The 25,162-nt window shown below is 35.1% G+C and overlaps 1 protein-coding gene across 5 annotated transcripts in view; it reads left to right on the top strand.

Moving 5' to 3' along the window:
* Window positions 1–25,162, top strand: part of Ptbp2 (polypyrimidine tract binding protein 2) — a 60,888-nt gene that overhangs the window by 5,477 nt on the left and 30,249 nt on the right. For all 5 annotated transcript variants that reach the window (XR_010063614.1, XM_006233238.5, XM_006233237.5 and 2 more), the window contains exons 3-7: window positions 12,965–13,040; window positions 20,304–20,476; window positions 21,201–21,344; window positions 24,725–24,889; window positions 24,977–25,087. Coding sequence is in view for 4 of the 5 variants with exons in the window: in XM_006233238.5 (XP_006233300.1) it covers window positions 12,965–13,040; window positions 20,304–20,476; window positions 21,201–21,344; window positions 24,725–24,889; window positions 24,977–25,087 (669 nt within the window). In the remaining variant the exon portion in view is untranslated. The remainder of the gene's footprint in view (window positions 1–12,964; window positions 13,041–20,303; window positions 20,477–21,200; window positions 21,345–24,724; window positions 24,890–24,976; window positions 25,088–25,162) is intronic.

Raw genomic sequence — 25,162 nt, 5'->3', positions numbered from 1 at the left:
TGTATGATTCTATGTCTATACTCTTTCCTGTGGACACACTTTATCTGTCTAGATGTCAAAAGTGTACTGTTTAAAGGATTAGTTACATACTAACTTTTTTTTTTTAACATACTCTTCAAATCAAGTTGCCTTGCTCTACCAACTTTGTTTTTTAAAGTTGTGTAGGCTCTTCTGAGTCACAGAGAGCAAACTGGACTCTTACTGTATTTGGCTTGAATTTGTGAAGAAATTTGAGAAACACTGACAACTTAATATTCAAACTTCCTATCAATGACAAAATAAAGTTATTTCTTCATTCTCATAGATTTTTAAATTTCGGGGCATTGGTCTTTAAGATCTCACTGTAAAGTTTTATATATTTTTGTTTAACATGTTGACTGCGTCCCTCAGTATCCACAGCTCCTGTAGTTAAAGTATCTTTAAGAGTTCAACTTTGATTGTTTGGGGCAAGAGTTTAGAAATATGATGTTTATATATTGAATTTCTGTACCTTTGCCAAAGTCAGTTTGTAAATCTGATAATGTTTGTTTTAGATTCTAACAGAATTTTCACATTTCCCATTGATGGCCACCGGTTTGGTTGCCATTTATTTTCTTGTCTGTGACTGGTAGTAAGTATTAAGTTGAATGGAAGCAGCAAGAGTTAGCCAGTTTTACCTTGTTCTTCCATTTAGGGTGAGTAGTCTGTCTTCTTACTCAGGAATTTAAGTTCTACAAACCATCAGTTAAAGAAAGAATGCCATTTTAGAGTGAAGCTCTGTAGGTCTTGGGTTTGCCTTCCCTGTGGGGAAGTTTTAAGCTATGTAGAGAGAGTTGCTTTTGCTTTCTGTCCTTTCCTTCCTTCCTTTTTCTCCAAGACAGTGTCTACTGTTCTTTTTCCATTCTGAAGCTTGGTGTAGATGAGGCCTACCTTGACGTCTCGGCCTGCCTGCCTTGTGCCACTGCACTCAGTCCTTCCTTGTACTTGTCCTGGTTAAGAATCCAAAGTCACTTGAGCACTCTGCTTTCTTCCATTGATATTCATCTTTTGATTGTTGATTCGTATTAATATTCTCACTTCAGCTTCATGAAGTTTTCTGTCAACTTTTTTGTCTTCTTCATTGATTCTTTTTTCTTCTGTCTTTGTCTCATGCGAATTTATACTTTTACTTTTAAAAATTATTTAATTTTTTGAGACCTATTCTCACTGTGTAGCTCTGAGTGTCTCAGAACTCATTATGCAGACCAAACTGACCTAGAGCTCACAGCCGTGCTCCTCCTCCCATTACCCCACCAAGTGCTAGGATTAAAGGTGCATGCTTTTTCAGCCACATGGTTTACGGTTTTACTTGCTTCTCTGTTGCTGTGATAGTCACCATGACTGAAAAACATCTTGGGGAAGAAAAGGTTTATTTGGCTTACGACCTTGTCTGTCATGGAGGAAAGCCAGAACAGAAGCTAAAGGCAGGAACAGAAGCAGTGACCATACAGGAGTCTTGCTCTGTCAACTTTCTTATACATCATGGGACCACCTTCCCAGAGGTAGCACTGTCTACAGTGACCTGGGCCCTTACTGTCAGTCATCAACGAGAAAGCCCAAGCTTTGCTCCTGGGTCAGTCTGATGGAGGCAGTTTCTCAGCTTAAGTTCCTTTGTCCTTGGTCTCTTCTCTAGTTCATATCAGATTGACAAAAGCTAAGCACACACAAACCTTTTCTGATACAGGGTTTAGCTATTATACATCCCTCGTAGTGGTGCTTCTGTGGCACCTCCAAGTCTCAACCTGCTTTTTATTGAATATGCTGTCTTATGCTTTTTTGTTTGTGGCTATTTAATACAGAAACTTTTGATGCAGACTTGTAAATATGGCCAGATCTGTAGCTTTTTTTTTTTTCTTAACTAAAAATCAAGATCTGTTTAGAACTGGAGTGATGATGAAGTATTACTGTTGTTAAGAGTAGCTTGCTTTTTTTTTTTTTTAACCAAATTGGATTCTGCTCTAAAAATAATACATAAATCCCTAACTCACAATTTAAGTTGTACTATATGACTATTGAATTCATCATCGTTGGTTTGCTTTAATGAGTAATTAAATAATACCATGCATATCTTTCTTGGTAATAGTTGAATGTAACCTTTTTTTTTTTAATAAGGAACGTGTTTTTAAAAAGTTGGTTTGCTTTAATGAGTAATTAAATAATACCAAGCATATCTCTTTTGGTAATAGTTGAATGTAACCTTTTTTTTTTTTTTAAGTAAGGAACGTGTTTTTAAAAAGTTGGTTTTGTTGATTTTCCTTTTGTTTAGATTTTGATTAAAATCTTTTTAGTACTAGAGCATGTACTTTGTTCTAGAGTTTTTTTTTTTTCTAAAAATTTCAAGTTTTATAACATAGTATCTGTTGAATGCCAGTATATTGAACATAGGCTTCTAAATAGTTTGTTGATTTTTTTTTTTTACTCCATTGTTAAGTGTACATATTAAATAGTAGATACTCAGTTAATGCATAATGACTCTGAAAATGTCTTGGGCTATAATATGTTTATAATTCATGAACGATTTAGTAGTAAGTAAAAAGATAAATACTAATTTTATTTTACCACATTCATACCTCCTGGCAGACTCAAGGTTTTAAATGAATGCCTTATAGCTATGCTAGGGTTACTTTTGAATGACAGGATCTGATCTGAGTGGGCTCCCCGGAAATAGTGAGCTGTTCTTCCCAGTAGATGGGTCCCCCCCCCATTTTCTATAAGAGTACTGGTCAACAGTTTTTTTTTCTCTCAGTCTAGCAAACAAAATGAATCAAAATATAACAGAATATTGTTGGTGATAAACATACACTTGTTAATGCACCTTATTTTAATAGAAAAAAAAATCCTGCTACTTAGTAACCTACCGCTCCTCCCTCCCCCCACACCCCACCTCACCACCATACACCAAAACTCGGATAGATCTTTGTGTACAACTACCATTCAGTTAACTGGAAATGTAGAGAACATAATCACAGCACACTCTAGCAAACAGTTGCAGGCTGTGGGCAATCTGTGAATTCTATAAATGTGTATTAGTTCTCTGTAGCAAATGAGAGGTGATAATTAAAAAGGATGGAGAAGAGCCAGGTATGTTGTTGACACCTTTAATCCCAGCACTGGGGCAGGGAGGGCAGAGAAACCCTGTCTCAAAAAGCCAAGAAAGAAAGGGGAGGGATGGGCAACTTCTGGGTAAGTGATGTTGTAAGGGAGGTAATAATCAGCTCATTCAGGGCACCTTATATTAGATTCTGATCTTTTCTGCCACTTAATAAACCCTGTAAAACAATAATGTTCACAGGAAGTTACACATTGTGTCCCAGATTTAAATTCTGACAAACTTTTGGTTATCCTAATAGTTTTACAGCTGTTGTTTAAATTTTGGGAGTCCATGGTTTTTAAAGGAAACAACTGAAACATTTACACAGGAAACAGCATAGGTAACTGGAACAGATTTGAATGTGGTGAATCTCATATTTTAACTATGTGTTCAAGAGTCCTATGACTAGTAATTGAGTAGTAATAGTTTCTGATATTATCATACTAAAATACAAATTTATAGGAAGAACTCAGATAATGACTTTTTCATTGCTTTACAAGTGATAATACTAACTTTATTCTCTAGAGTAGTGGTTCTCAACCTTCCTAATTTCTTTAATTTCTTCTTTAATTTCTCACATTGTTGTGATCCCCAACCACAAAATTATGTTCACTGCTACTTCATAACTGCACTTTTGTTATTATGATGTATATATTTGATGTGCAGGATATTGGATATATGACCTCTCTGACACAGGGATTAGGAATCACAGGTTGAGAATTACTGCTCTGTGCTTTCCATTATTAAGAATGTGTTAGAAGTTTGCCACAGAAATAGACCCATATTTTGTCTACTTTAAATTGATCTAGAACTATTTTACATTTTTCATTGAAATACATCAAAAGTTAAGGATTATATTGATTACATTGATAGTATCTTTTTATACAATAAAATTTAAAATAACTTAGTATAATGAGTAGTTTTCCTTTTAGGAACAAAGAAAAGCCAACATGTTGACTAGTGTCTCTTAGAGCCCTTTTTATCAGTCTATTCCTATATCCCCTTGTAATTTTTTGTTAGAGAAACTTGAGTCATCTGTACATTTTCTACACTTCAGTCTTCTGTAGCTTATAGCTTGTTTCATATGTTCCTCATATTTTCTTTATTAATTATGAACTTATAAATTAGATGACACTGGATCAAACTTGATAATAGGTTTATTTTTTAGCAAGAATATCTTGATATGCTATGTCATTTCTGTTGTATTTCAGGAGGCACAGAATGTCTAGTTCACGTGACATCAGTAGGGTGAGATGTTGTCAGTTTGACATACTCATTATAGAATGCTCTTATCATTGATTTAATAACCAATGATTGTGTAATCTTACTGGTATTATGAAAATAATACATTTTCCTCTTCATATATTAAAAGTTCTGTAAGAACTTTGCTCATGAATTATTTGTTTACACTGTAGCCACATAAAGATTTTAAAACTGAAGCAGGATAGGTTTTATTCTCTGATAGTTTTATGACTGTACATAATGAGTTGCAGTTGTTCTTATTCCTACTTTCTGCTTTCATTCCTCCCTCTCTCTTGCTGTACCCTCCTTCTCAAGAAGTCCCCTGCCTGGTGGGAGGTTACTTACTGGTGCATGGGAAATTTTTGGTGGCAGCACCACTGAAAAAAAAAAGGTCCTCTCTCCCAGCAAACACTGACTGGCAGTGTTTCCTTGGGTCTCATAAGCCCTCCTCATCACAGTTCTGATGATGAGCTCCAGTGTAGTTAGTGTTGGGTTCCTTTTTTATTATTATTACCCTTTGGAAATTAAGCATTTTAACATATATTTTGCAGTCTGTTGCAGTGACTTTTAAAAACATTACATCTTGGGCAGGTGGAGCTTCAAATACCAGTAATTTTTGATATGTGGTTGAAGTATCTTTGTTTTAAAATGAATCAGCCATACTTTCCAAAAGTTCTTGTGCCCAAAATGTAGAACGTGCTCCCTAGAAATCACAAGAATGATGTGCCAGGGAGATCCTTGCCTTAAGATTGTGACTGCTTCAGGACCCTTTCAGTGGACAGTTAGCACTTTTTGATAGGAATATCTTAATGAGCTCATTTATTATTTTATTTGTCATTTATACTTAAAGTTACACTGGTTTTGGTTATTTGAGTTTTTAATACTGTTTGCTTATTTGATTTCTTTTTCAGATTTATTTTGTGTTTGAGTGTTTTGGTTACATGTATGTTTGTGTATCATGTACATCTTGGAGCTAGAGTTATGGACAGTTGAAAATTGACATGTGGGTCCTGCAAATCAAACCCGAGACATCTCTGTAAGAACAAGTGCTCTTAAACACTGGGCCATCTCTCCAGTGATTTTGTTTGTATCTCTTGTCCCTGAAAAGTCTTGCTTGCTAATATTAACCTTGATATACCACACATAACACTTTAAGAAACACTAGCTTTTAAAAAAGACACTAGTTTTTAAAAACCATATTAATATTGTACTAACATTATTTAATATGATTTTTTATAGTCATGTTTTTTCTTTAGGGCATATTTTATATTTCACTGTAATGATTGAATTTTAAAGTTTATTGAAATTACTTTCTATATTCTACCACCAAAATAATGATAGATTTGTTTTCATTTTTGGAATCTGTTTTAAAAATTATTTTTAACTGTTTCCTCCAGTTGGAAAAATGACCTGAAACAAGCTTCATTCAAAGAAACTTAGATAACCCTCTGCTTTGTATTCTCTGTATGTGTATTTTCATTAACTGATTGGTTTATCCAACTCATTCATTATATTCAAATAGAAATTTGTTCATTTTCCTTTCTACAGGAGGTAGAAAGTGTAATGCATAATGTCTTATATCTTGGCATTTTCTGAGTGATACCTCCTGGACAACATTGCATGGCTGTAATAAGAAAACATGCCTTCTGTGGACTTTGACTGTTTTTACTCTTGCCAGAATGAAAATAACTAGTATTTCTTTAGAATAGGTCCTAAATATGAAATTGTTGGATCGATGTGTAATACAAATACAGTTTTACTAGATTTTCCTAATTGTTTTGTGTGGGGGTGGTTTTGCTATCCAGAAATAAGAATGCCAGTGTCTCCTAGTATGGGAGAGATTTTGTAGTGTGCGCCTGTAGCCCCAAGTATGTGGTAGGGGAGGAACAGGATGTCTAGGGCTTGCTGGCTGGCTGTTAAATCAGGTGAGCTCTGGGTCCCACCGAGAAGACCCTGTTTCAGGAAAAGAAAAAGTTGGAAATGTTGCTAGTCTAGTGGGTGAGAAAGTGTCCAAATACAGAATTAATTTGGATTTGTTTTACTATGAGGAAGATTAAACAGATTTTCAGCTTATGATTTATACTTCCTATGCCAGGATCTTCCAAGTTTTTAAGTCTGTGTTTGAAGTTTAGATTTCTTTTTTGATTCAGTTACTTAGAATTTGTTTCAAAATTTTATCTGGTTAAATCAGATGAACTTGATTGTATTTTTATTTTTCACTTCGCTTTTCATGAAAAGCATCTTACTGTTTTTGGATAAACATGAGATGTATTATAGAGTTTATATTCCAATGGATTTCATGGACATCTAAATTGAATGGCTAAATCAATATTAGGATGATTTCGAAGGAATAAAACAGATTTTCAGTCTGTTTTGATCTGTTTTTCTTGAGTTTGCCAGGGCTGTTTGGCCAGAAAGACTACGGTTCACGCTTTCTTCTACTGTATATCTTGTGTATATATTATCTTTAAAAAGCAAATCTTAAGCCTGGATTGATGACTTAAGAGAATGCTTGCTACTGTTCCAGAGGACCTAGGTTTGGTTCCCATGATTCATATCAGGCACCTTACAGTCACCTGTAACTTCAACTTCAGGGGATATTTGCTGGCTAGCTTTAAGCACAAGCTAGAGTCATATTAAATGAGGGGACCTCAATTGAGAAAATGCCACCATTAGATCAAGCTGTAGGGCATTTTCTTAATTAGTGATTGATGGGAGAGAGTTGAGCCCATTGTGGGCAGTACTGTCCCTGTCCCTGGTCTGGTGGTCCTGGCTTCTGTTAAGAAAGCAGGCTGAGCAAGCCAGGATGAGTAAGCAAAAACGCAGCCCTCGCCATGGCCTGCACATCAACTCCTGACTCTTAAGTTGTCCTCCGTTTGAGGAAGTATTAACACTTTTTCTATAATCAGTGAGTACCTGTACACATGTGCCATAAACTCATGCTGACACATACACATAAAAAGTAAAAATGAATCTTTAAACAAGTCTTGCTTGATAAGTAGGAGAGATGACCAGAACATGAGCCAAATTTTATGTAGCATCAAGTTGTATCTGTTGCTTGTGAAATAATTTTGTGATAGCTTTTAAAATATTTACTTATGGGCGCACTGTGCTGTGTATTGTACATGCGGGCGTCAGTGGACAACTCCTGAGAATGTTTTCCCTTTCACCTTGAGGCAGTGTCTCTCTTCTTTCTATTGACCTTCAGCCCAGCTGTCCTGGGAGTCTCAGGGCAATTCCTCTCTCCACTCCCCATCTTTCTGTAGCCGTCCTGGGCTTGCATGGGTTCTGGGGATCTGCACTCTTGTCATCAAGATTGTGCCCTTTTACCTGCTGATCCCTATTCCTGGCCTTGTGATATCTCAATCTGTAATATTGATTGTAGCTTGTTCTGGATTTTTTTTTTTCCTGATCATTTGGTGTAGATGTTATTTCACAGAAGTGGCTTATTCGGGGTGATTAAAATGCTTTGTTCTTATTCATTGTTTTCTCCCTGGAACCTTTAGTTAAATTTATTTGTGCTAACATTAGCAATCCTTTATCTACCACTTAAAACTGTGAATATTACATATATATTTATGGCTATATGCTTTTTACCTACCTGGGCATTTTAGTACAGGTATGTCTTCAAGATTTTTTTCTTTCAAATCTAATTTTGTCATGTAAATGCAAAAGATAATACATTTGTTCTTCCATGCTCATTGGTTTATATGTTCTGCATCCAGGTAACCGTATATTGAAAATACTGCTTCCACATTGGTTGGTTATGTGAAGACTTTTTCTTGGAAGCAATGTAGTTAGTAAACCTGTTGTTTATGTACAATTTATATTGCATTATGTTTTGTAAGTAACTTAGAGACTTAATATATGTTGGAAGATGTATATAGGTTATAAGCAATTATGTCACGTTATACGCAAGGTATGAGAGCATTCACTCATTTTATGTCCTTGAGGATCCCAAAACTTAATTTCTTTCAGATACTTGGGTGTATGTATGTGTTCATGTGTAGGCACATAGGTACAGATGTAATATATTTTATGAAGATAGTTACCCATAATTTGTCATTTTGGGGATGGGGAAGGGTCTTATATTGTAGTCTAAGCTGGCTTTGATCTCATGTAGGCAATCCGTCTTTTTAAGTCTCCCAAGTGCTGGGATTACCCATGTGAGCCAGTACACCTGACTGTGAGTGTGACTTCTGTTTGGATTCAGTGAAGATTTCAGTAATTAGCCAAATTATATGTGCAGTTGCATAATACTGTGGAGAGCTCTTCTGTGAAAATGCTCAAATTATCTCATTTGGTGGATATTTGGGATAAGGTTTTTAAAGTTTAACAGTGCTGGTATATGTATGACCAGTTTTTGAGAATGTACATGGATCCTTGAGTGTGTTAAATTTTACCAAGCAGCAGTGGGTTGTTTCTCATGGTTTCATTCTGATTTTTGTCTCAGATTAGTACAGAAGTGTTACATTGCAAATTCTTTTTTTTTTTTTTAAAGTATAGAATACAGTTTATTTAGGGCATAGGGAGGGGAGTTGAGAGGGTAGTAGAGACAGAGAAAGGCAGAGGGAATAGAGGAATAGAGGCCAGCCATGAGCATGTGAAGAGAGAGGGGGCAGGGGAATGGGGAGAAAGGGGGGGAGCAGGACAAGAGGACAGAGCAAGAACAAGAAGGCATGAGAGCTATGTTCAAGCTCTTACTGACACTTTTATTTAGTTTCTTAATTTTTGTTAGTCTGGTGTGCTGTGGGTTTTTTGTTGTTGTTTACTTATTTTTGTTTTGTTCCTGGTTATTGTTTTCCCCTGATTCATGGAGTGTACATTGTTTTTGCCATCCGTCTACCATCCATCTATCCACCCTCCTAACTATCTGGTTTTTAAAGGTAAGATCTCTCTTTGTAGCCCAGATTTCCTGGAACTCTCCATAGACCAGGCTGGCCTTGAACTCAGATATCTTCCTGCCTCTGCCTGCCTCTGTCTCCTGAGTGCTGGAATCAAAGGTGTTCACCACCACCCCTGGGTTGGTTTTTATTTTAAATGTGGAGCTTCACGCTAACCTTTACACTTTCAACATCAGATACATTTCATGAACTCTGAGCACTAGGAAGAAATAAAATGCACGGCAGAATTAGAATTAGAAAAATAATTAGCTTTATATTCATCTCCTTTTATAACTCACGTTTGTTGCCTGAATTTAGTTATTCCTTATCCTCTTATAGTCTTTCTTGTTCTCTTTGTAACCTGTTACTTTACCCACATGTACATGTTTTTACCTTATGTGTGTATTCTTGGCTACATTTCACATGAGAGAGAGCATGCAGGTTTTTGTCCTTCTGAGATTGTGTGGTCTTGCTTAATACTATACATTCTAAGTCCATCTATTTTCCTGCAACATTTTTAGTTTTATTTTTCTTTAGGACTTAGTATCCCCCCAACCCCCACTGTGTGTTTTATACACACATGTATATCATTATTTCATTATCCATTCTTTTGTTGATGGGCACCTAGGTTAATTTCTGTTCTTCCTTACAGTAAACAAAGCAGCAGTAAACATGGGGTGCAGGTCTCTATAGAAGGGTATGGCATTCTCTGGAGACACACACACACACACATACCCCCCACGTACACCCCAAGGAGTGAAATAGTTGAACCATACACACCCCAGTCACTACCAACAGTGAAAGGGGTCTTTTCACACCCTCTTCAGATTTAATATGAGATTTGTTAATTATAGCCATTCTTACTGGGGTGAGGCAGTGTTTCAAAGTAGTTTAAATTTGTGTTTCTTTGATACTAGGTTACTGAATGCTTTTACATAGTTATTGGTCATTTTTATTTATTTTTGAACACCATTCATTCTTTGCTATTTTTGATTTCCTTAGCATGTAATTTCTGCAATTCCTTGTAAATTCAGATATAACCCCTTTTCTGAAGCATAGTTGGTAAATATTTTCTCCCATTTTGCTGGCTGTTAATTCTGCCAATTGTCTTTTTGTTGTTGTTGTATAGAAATTTAATTTTCATACAGTACCATCTGTTGATACTTGCTTGGGGTTAGTTCCTGTGTTGTTGCTATTCTATTTCAAAAGTTCTTTTACCCTGCTCTCTTGAAAGCTATCTCCTGTGGTTTACCAGTGTTTTAATATGGCTGCACATTGTTAAAATTATATGAACACATTTCTTGCACATTTTAATTTTTCTCTTGCTCTTCTGGCTGTCTTCTGTTGATTCTCAAAAGCCTGTTGGACTATGTTTGAAAAAACAAACTTAACTTTCTTCTTTCCCATACCCAATGACAGTCAACACAGAAGACTTTCCTGACCCCATAAAGGTTGAAGGGTTCTTTTTACCAGCAAACAAGTAATTATTTAATAACAGATTATCAGCTGAATGTCCTCCAAACAACTTCTGACAGTATACCTAGAGAAAGCCTGTTTTGTTTTGTTTTTTAACCATATTCATTTCTCTCACAGAAATTTCTGTCCTTGTGAGCCTTTCCTTAATTCTGTAGAATACATTTCTTGAAATGATCAGTTATATACTATAATAGATGTCAATGTTTCTCTGATCATACTTATTTACCAAGAGACATTTAAAGCTAATTTTGGCATATAAAATTTTTAGTTGAATGTAAAACCAGTTGATATCTTAGATGAATGAACAGTTTTAAAGATTACATATTCTTAGTACAGGTTTTGATTCTGAATTTAAGTACTAAAAGTTTAATTTGTTTTTGGTAGCCACCAAAATGGAACAGTCATCAATTATTATGTGTGTGGTTTTTACAGAGTCCAAGTTAAAGAACGAGGTTGACTAAGATATTTCATGTAAAATTATTATATTCATCAATGCTGTAAAGTTAACATTGTTGTAGAATCATTTCTCTTGATCCCAATAATGGTAAACCTTTCACTCTGAAAAAGTGAGCATAATTTTCTTGTATAGAATAGCTGTAGATAGAGCCAGCCTTCAGTTCTTGTCACCTCTCAAAATAATAACTTGTATTATGACAGAACATGTGTAAAATGTACTCTCAACAACAGATATGAAGTAATTGGATGAAAAAATGACCAATATACAATTAAAAAAAAAAAACCTCAAAGATTTTGCTAAAAAGAGTTGTTGTAGAGAAAAGGAAGAGAGCCAGCCTTCTGCATGTAGAGTTAGTTAAGAGTAAAGGCTTGGCTTCCCTTTAATTTAGAAACAGGATTTCTTACTCATTTCTTGGTAGTTACTTAGGATCTCCTAGGGTCGAAAAGAAAGCAAGCAAGTTTAAAGATACAGTGATAGTACACATTTGAAAGGATGTCCTGTTTACTTTGGAAGCTGGGATGTGTGTGGGGGTAATGGTGGATTAGATATCAGAAACTTCAAAATGGTTGTGCTCCTTGTTTGGGTAAATAAAGCAACAAAGATTTCCCTGACGTCATCCTGTTTACTTTTAGAAGCAGATATAGAATGGTTTATTGAAGGGCTGATTATATTCTCTATAGGAACCCATCCTATAGTTGGGAGCCAACTTTTGTGTATATAATAACTTGGTTTCAACTGTTTTTTTATATTTTATAATATACAAATATTTACAATTTATTATCTTGATTTTTGTGTTCAATTTTATTCTGATAAATTATTTAAATAACCCAACATCATTGTTTTTAGTTATTTTAAATATTAATGCCCTCCTATGCAAATATACATTATTTTTGTAATACACATTCTTAGAATAGTTGGTTTAGGTACTTTAAATGCTTACCTAGTGAATTATATTTTTATAACATACAGGTATTTTCAAAATATTTAAAACACCACCAAGTGGTTTGAACATGTGAGACATTATAACCTTTCCCTGTGTTCCTTCCTTCCTTCCTTTTCTATCTATCCTTCATCTATACATTTTTGTTATATTTTGCCAAATGAAAAATTTTATTTCTTCCTTGTTGGTTTTAATTTTCAGTGTTCTAGTTGTTGGTGTTTTATACCTTTCTTTTTATTATGCTAATGACAAGTGCCCCATTTTGAAATTTGATTATCTTAATGAAAAAGCTGTTAGAGTGGAAGAGAAAAGCTATCTTTTAAGAAAGGCTATCTCCTCTGGCCTTTTTTCTTTCCTATTGGTAAATAATTTGAGGTGTAGCCTTTTAAAGAATCGATTATGAAACTATACTTTTTCTTACTAGGATTTGGGCAAAAGAAGGAAATGAGCACTTTTATTGGTGTACATGGGAGAGTAAAAAGGGATGAAGTTATCCCTTTGTTTTAGGGCAGGGATTCTCAACCTGTGTTAATGGTTTCCTGAAAATTCATTCTCATATTCTCTCTCTCTCTCTCTCTCTCTCTCTCTCTCTCTCTCTCTCATTCTCTCTCTCTCTCTCTCTCTCTCTCTCTCTCAAAACTTTATAACTAGCAAATTTACAGTTATAAAATAATTTAAGGTTGGGGAATCACTACAATATGAGGAACTGCATTAAATGGTCATATCATTAGGGAGATTGAAAACCACTTTTATAGGGATTCAGTTGATGCAGCAGTAGAAAGTCAGAAGTAAGAGATAAACTTTTGTGTTATTGTTTTGATCACAGTGACTTACGGTAATCTGTTTTGTTTTTCTAGAGAGGATCTGACGAGCTACTCTCAGGCAGTGTTCTCAGTAGTCCCAACTCTAATATGAGTGGCATGGTAGTTACAGGTAAGTGTCGCTATTTTACTGTTTTCCAGGGCAGTGTTAGAGCCAAAGCATAATTTATGCCAGAATAGTTTTGTTTTGAAACCTGAAACTGGTAATTGTTGTGGGCAAGTAGTGTTTAAATCCGATTGAATCTATTTGCCTGTTCTGTGATGCTCTGGGCTGAGCTCACATCACACTCTTCCTCGTGCCAGGGAATCACTACCACTGAGTCATACCCCAGTCCTAAAACCTTTCCTTGTTTCTTTTTAACCACGGTTAATTTATTTAAAATTTCTTTGTTTCTAAGTGAGAGAAATTCTACATACTTAAAATGTGGGTTGTAGACTTATCTAGATCCTGGATCTTGTAGTTAATATTTCCAAAAGCTTTTATTTTCTTTTTCTTATTTTATTTCCCACAACAACCCCCACCTCCACCCCACCGCTGCTTCCTTTTTTTTTTTTTTTTTTTTTTTTGATAGTCTCTCTTATCCAGGTTGGCCAATTGGATTGGCTTCCCCTCCTTGGCCTAAGAGGGCAAGTAGTCCTTCCGTGTTAGTTTCCCATGTAGTTGGGACTATAGGCACCTTAGACTAGTTCAGTCTTAATAACTTCCTTTTTAATTATGCATACACAGACAGACACACACACAAAACCATTCTCACATGCCTCATTTTTACATTTTTCTTATAATTTCAGTGTTTGTGTCATCTTTATTATTTCATACTACAAGTTCTATTGGCTATGCTGTAAATGAAAACCCTAAGTTAACCCACCAGTTGTCTTCTATTTAGCTTTATCCTTTGTGCTCTAATGTCTTTTGAATGAATTTCCATTTTGTTGTCTGCTTAACAAGTGTTTAAGAGCAATTATTTACACAGTTAGAGCTTTTCTTGGGTATGTCTGAAAAATATTTTAATGTCTGAAGAAGAAATATGTATTTATCTTAGACTTTAATTTTGTGACTATATTTTGAATATTATTATTAAATTAACTTACCTCAAGACTCTACATTTTATACCTGGTTTCCTAAAACTAGTTTGTACTTTTTCCTATAAAGGTCATGAAAGGATAGACCAAATTTCTGTCAACTGTTCCTGTTTTTGATGGACATAGAGTCCTAGTGCTTTAGTTAACAGAATGGGAAAGTGTTTGCTAATGACAGCAAGAGGATGGAAAGCTAAATTTTTAGTATACATTATTTATTTTACTGTATAACAATTATAAAACAGTATCACCAGGCCATGATTCTGACAATAAACAAGCAGGTTTAAATGTCTGCAACTCTGCTTTGTCAGGTTTTTGATCTATAACATTGTAATTGATAGTAGGAAAGTTTTAAAAGTTATTATTTAGGGCTATACATGAGTAACTGTAGTCTCCAATCAAAAATTACAGATTAGATGAAGAAAGAGAAAAAAAAACACCTAGTGGGAGAAGTGTACAGTAAGGGAGAGACTTCTAAAATGTCTAGGTAGAAGAATTAGTGTGCAAAGACCATAGAATTAAGTTTATGGGAAAAAATTAAAATAACTGAGCAGAGGTTGAATGTCTTTATGTAAAGAATTTTTTTATTTTTAAAGCATAAAAATATTCTGACTGAACAATTGAATATTTGAAATGAAAAATTTGCTTGTTGAGATTAAAGCAGGAAAATGGTTAATAAATTTTCATAAAAATGAGTTAAATTTATTGACTCTGCTAGACAAAAGGTATACCTATGGGAATAGCATACAAGAAGCAAACAGTCTTACCCTCCTCCTAACCCTATATTTGGATTTTTGTATAGTGCACAGAAAGAGTGGAACAGTGTACGTGTGTACATGTGTGTATGTGTGTGTGCATATATTTGAATATGTATATACACGCATATATATGTATACACATGCATGTCTATATTTGAAATAGAAATTACTGGACACTCATAAAGGTTTATCAGAAACACGAACCTAAAGCAGTTCAGTAAGCAGCCTCCCTATTGTTGGGTTAATCTGAAAAACAAATACAGACTGAGGTACAGAGTACCCAGTCGTAGAAAACTAATAGTAAAGATATTAGAAATGTCCATGCAAAAGACATTTAACAAGAAGTCAGCAGATCACACTAACAGAGTACAGGCTAACCTTTTTAGATTTAATAGAATGACATTAGCTAAAATCTCAGAGCACATTAAAGGTTATTTATGAATACTACTGTTAAATGGCAAATGTAAATGATTCTTTTAACCCTGTCTCAGTCATTAGAATTTCTTTGTATTCTCTGAACTTCTGTACATTACCCTTATTATATAGTGGAAACTTTGTATTATAGATTTTATTGATTACGTAGATAAGCCCGTGATGGCAGTCCAAAAGTGAAGATGTTCTCACTTTACATAAAATAATACAATGTTGATTTTAATGTAAAAACATTCTGAACTTGGTGTTATGTACCAGAATCCCACTAATATCTTTATGAAATGATGAAAGTATAGCTAGTAGATAATAGTGAAAACACTGGAAGATAGTCTGATTTTGAAAATAACTTTAAATTACAAAAATCAAACTAGCATTATATTGGCTACTGACCAAATACAGAGAATTCAAAAGTAAGCCCACATGATTATTGATGCTTGTGGGAGGTGCAAAGTCTTATGGGAAAAAAGATTTAGTAGAAAGCTATATAGATTTTGTCTTCCCATCTCTCTCCTGGTGAAGTTTGGATTTATATCTTCTGGTGCAAGTGGCAGTGAACTTCAGATGGACTGTATTTGAGAGTAACACAAATTGATGGGCATGAATAAATATTTAGAGGATAATTTGACAGCCTGAGTACTTAACAAAGTAGCAATAGTAAGTTTCCCTCAAAGCCTATGGTCTCTCCAGTTCTAAGCTTTTGACCAAGTTTACAGTGACAGACGTATAGAGCAGGCTTCCGAGAAGTGGAAAGTCATTGGTTACTGCTATAACTGTCATGCCACTGTAGCATCAGTGAGCAGGCGCCTCCTTCTAAGCAGGTTGGTATTGTAGTTGTAGCATGCAGGTTCTATTGCTAGATGAGGCCATTGATGTCTTTTCTCTACCAGTAGCCTGCATAGCGTCTTCTGTCGCTGAGTAAGTAGGGAGACAGTTCTTTGTCAGCCTAGGTTGATTTCTCTATTTGCCAGTTTCTTAAATTAAAACAGTATAATCAACTGTAGGATTCTGCTCTTTTCTCTCCTAGTTGTTTATTCACAATAAATGAAGTTCATTAGAATGTCTTAGTATGTGAAGGTTAAGTAGATTATAGTAACTCAGAATTAAAACAATGTGAGTGTCGATCAGCAATTCCTGTTTGGGCCGTATGTGCTATTTGTGCAGTATTGTCTGACTTAGCTCTGTAGTGTGAGTTATGGATACAACTGCAGAGATGAATTTCCAGGTTAAGTTAGATAAAAGATAGAAGATTAAAAAGTCTTCATGTCTATAGATGATGAGTTTATAATAGTAAATTGTAAAAAATGATAACTAAGTCAAATTGGCTGCTAGGCAGTTCACAAATAGTAAAAGGACAGTGGAAATGGCATGACAAAGGGGATAAATAGATTGGAAAATGACGATTATATGTAAAGGTACAGCTTCATGTCCATGGCAGCTTGGTCATAGGATTGCCCCTTCTTCCTCCCAACATGCCAAAGACTATGAATACTCAGATCTCCTTGTAAGATGTGATATTTTCATATAACCAATATACATCTTCCTGTGCATTTTTAAATCATGCGTATATTATATCTAACTGTTACATCTCATTTGCATGGAGATGACTCAATGTAGTAATTAGGTAGGAAATTCAAGGGCTTTTTTTTTCATCCTTTATTCATATCATACCTAACAAATGCTTTCTTTTTCATTTATATTTATTCACTTGACATAACCATCACAGTCCTTCTTCTTCCAGTCTCCCCCTTTCATGGCCACTCCCCTCCTCTCCATCCCCTTCATCTCTAAGGAGGGTGAGGTCCCCATTGGGTACCAATCCACTCTGACACCTCAAGTCTCTGCAGGACTAGGAATATCCTCATCTACTTAAGTCAGCCAGGATAGCCTGGTTAGGGGGATAGGATCCACAGACAACAGTCCGAGCGAGTCCTACTCAGTTATTGGTGGACCCTCTTGAAAACTAAGTTGCATATCTGCTGCAGATGTGCAGAGGCTGGGGGCCTAGGTCTAGCACCTATATGCTCTTTGGTTGGTGGTTCAGTCTCTGGGAGGCCCCATGGGTCCAGGTTAGTTGACTTTGTTGTCCTTGTGGAGTCTCTATCCCCTTGGGGACTTTTCCACAAATTCCAGGTAGAGTCTACATATAAAGAACTTGTTTATCTAGAGGGCCAACTTTTTTGTGGTTTCATGGAATATATATACACATACTAAAATTGATCACATAGCATATTTTGTATGTACAGATACTTGAATGACCCAAATTCAGAACATTGACACTACCAAATAGTGATTATGATGTAGATAACAGGACTTTAATTTAATACTGGTAGGGATATTAGATGATACAGTTGTTTGGGGAGCCTTATTTTGTGTTTTCTTATAAAAGTAATCATATTCTTAAACATTGCAAAAGTTGTATTCCTGTTTATTCAAAGGAAATGAAAACTGGGGCAGGGGGAAGGACACAAAAACATGCACACAGATGTTTTATAACAAAGTGTGAAAAAACTGAGATGTCCTTCAGTAGGTAGATTGTACACAATTGTGGTATGTCCAGGCCAATCCCCCCCCCCCCAGAAAAAAAAAACAAAAGCAAAATTGGGGAAAGAATCTTTAATGCTTAATACTTGGCTAGGTTCAACCAAAGTGTGATTTACCACGTTGTTCTGATGGTCTGATTAAAAAACATGAAAATAAAGAAGACTTTTAGAGCTGGGGATAGACTGTATATTGTACTGTAATGGATATGATGTCATTGTACATTTTCAGAACTTAGTTACATGAAGAGTGCACTTTAAGGATCTAACATGCTCTGCTCTGATGGAGAATGTTGATAATGGGGGAAGTATATGTGTTTATGTGGGAAGAAGGTATATGAAAAATCTTTGTTACTGTGGATGTAAACTTAAAATTATTGAGAGGTTTGCATTACATTTCGTTCGTAAAAGACTGGACTATACAGTTTAATCAAAAAGATTATTGCTCTGGATTTAAAAAGAAGTTCTAACTACTGTTCTAAAGTCAAGTTGGCACAAATAAGTTAATTGTAAAGGGATGGGAAGTTGTATTCCATTCAAACAGAAAACAAAGTATTATTTTACTGACGTGCGAACAGAAAATTTCAGATGAGGGGCATTAAAATCATATTTCATATTTATCAGAAAACCTAGTATTATCGAATTTTGTCTGGAACTACCTTAAGACATGAAAAACATGATGAAGCACATGTCTTAGTTGTACTTTCAGAAAACCGTTTCCTAGGAATTTATAGAACAGTTACCTCTTTCTCCCAGGATTGTTCCTTCATTGTGTCCCAATACCTGGCATGAAGCAGCGTAAAGGAGGAGAGTATATATGTTTATATTTTAAGAAGGGATGTAGTTTCCTGGGACAGGAAAGCTATGGTGGCAAGAGATTAGTAGCAGATCACATTGGGTCTGTACTCAGGAAGTAAAGAGAAATAAGTGCTGGTACTTAGCATGTTGGGATTTTTGTTTTGTTTTGTTTTTCCTCTTCTTTTTTCTTTTATTCCTTTGGCACTCTAGCTAGAGTCTGGGTCTTTTAACTTTTATGGACTCATCCTACTATACCCTCGTATACAAAGTGGGTTTCTGTGGTGATTCTAAATCCAGTCAAATTGACAAGCTTAACCGTAACAATTAACAATGTGAATAAGAAGATACAATAGTGCATTAGAACATTAGGCTCTGTCACCTTAGTGACCCTTGTTTATAAAACTATACTGGGTAACTATATAGGATTAGAAGAAATCTAATAAGGGAGAGCTAACAGTTCTTAGTCACTCTTGGGTGGTCTCTAAAGGCTGGTCCATAAAAGTAATAGGTTCAAGATACTTATTTTTTTTTTCAGTTATTTTTTAACCAAAGTGCTCTGTTTAAATGTGAAGGTCATTTGTACGGGATTATAGGAGAGCTTAAGAATGTTTTTGAAGAAACAAAATTTTAGATAGACAGTTGTGAGAAAGATAATTACAGAGAAACTAGAGAAATATGATTCAGAGTCAGCGTGAGATTACTTTACTTCCCTTACTCATGAAGATGTTGGTGTTAGAGATGGAAATAGGAAACAGGTTTTGACTTAAAGAGAAGTGTTGGAGTAGAAATAGCTTTTAAGTTTCATTTGTTTGGATATTTAAAGTAGAAACTGTATTTAAAGTGCCTCAAGACTAAATAATACAAGATAAATGGTGGGTGACAAGACTCCTGGGCCTCTGAGGTGCCTCACCAGGTAAAGACATTGGCTGTCAAGCCCAGTGACCTGCGTTTGGTTCCTGGGGCACACATGGTGGAAGAACATGGCTCTGGCAAGCTTTGCTCTGACTTTCACATGGAATCATAAAGTATTTTACTTTATAAAGTATTTAGTCTTTAAAATGTAACCATGAATGTATATGTATAAGGATTCTTCGAAGTCTTAACACGTACACTTGAGTCTCTAGTACAATATGACCAACTGATGGATGCAGAAATGCCTTTCAGTTTTGTATGAAATGCTATATAATCTGTAGGCATCCACAATTACACAGTATTTTCCTTTTTGGTGGAATTTAGTAATGAAGGTGTATTTATTTATTGAAACGGACATTACTAGTCTAATGATCCACAAGTGCTTGCTTCTACTTCATTATGGTTTGTTTCATTATTTATTCTTAGTAAGCACCTGTGTCCAATATAAACCTTACATGTGCATGTAACAGAAAAAACTTCAATAGAGCTCAATTCTAGCTGCTTATACGCATACAGTGGGGCCTTTGGGATGTACCTCTTTTGGCTAAGGGGAGCCTACTATATCTTCTAACCTATAAAAAGAATTCAATGGTAATTTACTTGTGTTTAGACACTGGGTAGTTTTGGTATGAAATCGAATTTTATTATTTTTGCTAAGTATTCTTCTATATACGTTGTGCACACATGACTTGATAGTAACGTTAATTGTTGGTTTAATGATTTTTCTCCTTTTGAAAGTCTAATTTGAGTTTTTGAAGAATTCAGATTTACTCACCCATGTTTTAAAGTATTTTTACCTTTTCATAGGAATCAATATTTTTTCATGCTGATTTATAAAGAACATCTCTGCATATCTTTCAGCCAATGGTAACGACAGTAAGAAATTTAAAGGAGAAGATAAGATGGACGGGGCGCCCTCTCGTGTGCTTCACATTCGAAAGTTACCTGGTGAAGTGACTGAGACCGAAGTAATTGCGTTAGGCTTACCTTTTGGTAAGGTGACTAACATCCTTATGCTGAAAGGAAAGAACCAGGTACAGTTCTACAAGCATTGCTAACATGTAAGACTCCAGATTACACAGAATGAGGATTACCTGTCACCCAAAGGATTACTTTTCTGACAAAATTAGAAAGAAGTTCAGTTTTTGTTTTGTTTTGTTTTGTTTTGTTTTGTTTTGTTTTGTTTTGTAATAGCAGAAAGCAGGGGTACTTACTAGTAGCATCTATTACATGAGTTTATTCATCTGATAGCATTAGAAATCAGGCTTAAGTTTTGGATGCTCGTTCATTAACAGTAGCAGTAGGATCTAGGTATATTAATGACATTGTGTTTTAAATTGCCTGAATTAGCCCTAATAATATACTTAAAATTAAAAGATTTCTAAAATATATGTGATTATTTTCAAATTATGTATCTGTTTGTGGATATGTGCATGTGAGTTAAGGTACCAACAAAAGCTAATGGTGTCACATTCCTTGGAATTGAAGTTTAAAGCAAGGCATTTGTAAGCCACTGTAGATGGGTCTTGGACTGTGAACTTAGGGCCTCTGGAAAGGCAACAAGTGCTCCTAACAACCATCGCTTCTAGCCTTTCAGTAAGATACTAAATTCTTTTTATTAGAATACTGAAATGTAAATGAGGGTTATATTCTAGGCAGTATTTTAATTAGTAAATAGGTTACACAGGTACTTAATTTGGAGTTAAAAATTGTAACTTTTACTTAAATTCATGGTATTTTTTTTTAACTCATTTTCAGGCATTTTTGGAACTGGCAACAGAGGAAGCAGCTATTACTATGGTTAATTACTATTCTGCTGTGACACCTCATCTTCGTAACCAACCAATTTACATTCAGTACTCCAATCACAAAGAACTAAAGACAGATAACACATTAAACCAAGTGAGTGTTTTTAGGTCCATAAATAATATGGCTGATAACATCTTAAGACTAATAAACAGTATATAATAGTAGAAGATAACTTTCATAAGCATTTTTGTTATCTTTAAAATCGTTTCTTTAACAGTTTTGTGGAGAGCCTTCTGTGTATGCTTGCGTCAGTGTGGTCATCCCTCTGTGTAGTGCTGTGGATGGATTAAATCCAAGGCCTTGAATTGGTTAGTTGAGCACTCCATCACTGAGCTATGCTTTCCATCTTCAAAGACTCAAAAGAAGGAAATATATAAGAAATATATAAGACGGAGAACAAGGCTAGATGTATTATTTTAAATTGGAATTGTGACTTTAAGTCCCATATCGAGGGGACTTTGGAATAATGAACTTCAGAGTGGCTAGGCAATAAATTACTTATTCTATTACAAAAGGAATGTTCAAATTAAGTAAAGTTCTTAGTTTTCAAAAGCCCTTCAGACTGTTTTGTCTGTTTTTATCTTATAGTTGGGCAAAGAAAGACCCTGGCAGGTCTTAGAAGAGTCTAAGTACAGTTTTATTTGTAAAATAACGTAGCAGAGGCTGACTAACATCTCCTCAGCTTACCCTTTGTATTCCTCTGTTCTCCCTCGCCCTTCTTGCTCCTGCTTTATTCATATTTGAGAGTGCACATTAGAATTCTCTTAGACTCACATAATTCCCCCTAGATTAAAGTATTGAAGAATTGGGTGCCAAATCTGTCCTCTCTGCCCACTCCCAAATGCCAAAGAGGCATTATTCTAACAAATGTGACGTTTAGGACTTTTGATTCTTTTAAGGGATTATTGGTTTTAGTGTTGAGGGTGATGAGTCAAAGGCAAGAATTGAGTTGCTTGTTCATTATCTAGACTTTTCCTTAATCTGGACCTGTGTGTCCTATCTCTCTGTTTTGTGAACCTTCCAGTTGCTGCTCTGATTCCTTTTTGTTTTTGTTTGTTGTTGCCAATATAAATTTCAGGTTGTCGTGTATTTTCACTCTTTTTTTTTTTTTTTTTTTTTTTTTTTTGGTTGGTTGGTTTCTAGAATTTGATAAAAATAATTTTCAGCCTAGTGTTTAGTATTTGTTACATTTTTATTCATTTACAAGCATTTTGATATTTCATAATAGAGAGAGACAAGTAAATATGTTTTAACTATAGCCATTTTTAAATAACTGAGACCTATGAGTTCACTCTTTACCGTGACCTGTATACTTTTCTCTATTCCTTCCTGCCACTGTTACTTAAATGACACAGTTGTATCGAGTACTAAGTTATTCTGAATCATGTCCTTTTTGTGCTTGGTTAGATAAAGGCCTAGAACACCTCCTGTATCTTCTCCCTTAGGGCCATCTGTTGCCTATACTTTACCTCAGTGTAATTACCAAAAGTAATGATGTTTGGTCCTCTAAGTGGATGAGATTTCTCTTGCTTTTGAAGTCTTTTGGTGCCACTGCTCTCATTTACAGAGGGATTGTGGATAAGGCCATTCTGGGTTATACAGTAGAGACCTATCTATAAAGAAATAGACAAGATACCTAATAGCAGATGTTGGAGTTGATATCCAAGGAAGCTTGAATTCTCATATAGAGGTGACTGGGATGTATATTGGTAGAATCATTTTTGAAATATCTCAAGTTGAGCTTATGCATGTTCTATACTTAATAATTACACTCCTAATTGCATGCTTGAGAAGACATATATATATATATGTAAATAAAAAGATATGTGAAAAAATTCAGAGATCAACAATTACATTCTAGTAATCCAAAGCTAGAAATGACCCAAGTGTGCATCAGTAGAAGTTGTGGAATATCCATGGCCAAAACAGAATGAACAAGCTCTGTGTATTTGTAAAGCATAGGTGTACATCATGAAACAATATTTCCTGAAAGAAAGCCAAACCAAAGTAGAGCACAGATGTACTCTCAATGAGCACTCCATTGCTTTATCTGGGAGAAGGCATGGCTCTGAATTCTGCTACATTGGTAGTATTACAGGTTATTGTTTTGTTTTGTTTGTTGTGTTAATATTTTTTTTTCAGACTTTAATATGTGGTACTTTACCCAGGTCTCTTCCCAGTTGAGTCCTTTTCTGTGTATATGTAATATTTTGGAAACTTAAAATCTCTTTTGGTAAACCAACTGTGCTTCATGTATTAAAACAAAGTCATTTGTTACTGCTACAAGGAATTGTAATTGTCAAGCTAAAAAAGATGGTTAGCAATATATAAGCATTGAATTAATATATGCTTTTGTTTAGATCTTACCTCTGAAAGGATGGTGATGGACAGGAAAGGGAACTTTGGTGACAAAGTTAAAGGGAGAACACCTTTTGTGTTTGCTGATTTTATGTGGCTACTTTACGGTTTCTAGTTTTGAAAGACATTTGAACTTGTAACAGATGTTAGTTATGGTATTTAATGCTGTCATTAGGTAAATATCCGTACTGAAATGTTGCTCTTAAGGTCTTTTTATTTTCCACAGTAGTATTAAAGTATCAAACAGTTACTGTCTTTAAAAGGCTGAGTTTCATTTGAGGTTCTTGTGATATATGCATGTATAGTTTGTATTGTTAATTAGCATTTAATTGGGCTTCCCCCCCCCCCAGCTGGGGACCGAACCCAGGGCCTTGCACTTCCTAGGCAAGCGCTCTACCACTGAGCTAAATCCCTAACCCCATTTAATTGGTTTTTATTTAGATGTATGTGTACTGACTTCTTGAATCTTAGGTTGCATGACCCCTGGTTTATTCTCATAAACATATTAATTCTTTTGTGTTTTTCTTTTAGCAATTAACTGAATTTATATATTTATTTACAATAAAGATTTGTCAAACCATTACGATAATTTGAAATTTAAATAATGTATTTTGCAGGGTCGATTGTATATTATCTACCATAAAATACACTGGAAATATCCTTCATGGTATATGTGAAAATGTTCCAGTTATACTAAAGACCACATTAATTTCTAATCAGATTTTTTGTTTTAATCTCCTCTGTTCATTTGTTAAGATTATATTAGAAATAATAAACCTAATGATAATGTTTGTGAAAGATCATTGGCAGTCCATTTCCTGCAGTGTACCTTGTTCATCGAGTGAATAATATGTAATATGAAGTTAAAGTTTTTATTCTTTAAATTTCTCATTGAACAGTTTCTGATTGTAAACATCTATCCAAGTATATCATATTCTTTCAGAATAAATGGCATCACATATGTGTGTCAGCATTGGTGCCAAAGTGCTTAGGTAACTATTTTGCAACAAAGGTAGTGGAATACTTGGACTACAGAGAGACAGTAGTAAAGCATGCAACAGAGTTAAGTACAGAGAAGGAATCTGTTCCTAACCTACTTGTCTTATCAATTTCAGCGTGCTCAAGTAGTTCTTCAAGCTGTGACAGCTGTCCAGACAGCAAATACACCTCTCAGTGGCACCACAGTCAGTGAGAGTGCGGTGACTCCAGCTCAGAGTCCAGTGCTTAGAATAATTATTGACAATATGTACTACCCTGTAACACTTGATGTCCTTCACCAAGTAAGTGAGGTGTGCTTGCCATAGTTGCTTATAGCGTGAAGAAATACTATAGTAGGTAATAATGCTTTGATTTTAATGTTTTCACAGATATTTTCTAAGTTTGGTGCTGTATTGAAGATAATCACATTTACAAAAAACAACCAGTTTCAGGCTTTGCTCCAGTATGGTGATCCAGTAAACGCTCAACAGGCAAAGCTAGTAAGTGCGGGCCTCCTGAGGTAGTGATGTGTTTTTCATTCGTTTGCGGTATTAGTTTAACTTACAACTCAGTTC

This window comes from Rattus norvegicus, chromosome 2, assembly GCF_036323735.1.
Source record: "Rattus norvegicus strain BN/NHsdMcwi chromosome 2, GRCr8, whole genome shotgun sequence".
Taxonomy (NCBI): Eukaryota; Metazoa; Chordata; class Mammalia; order Rodentia; family Muridae; genus Rattus; species Rattus norvegicus.
Note: the sequence above shows the minus strand (reverse complement) of the source record. Positions and strands in the feature narration are given on the sequence as shown.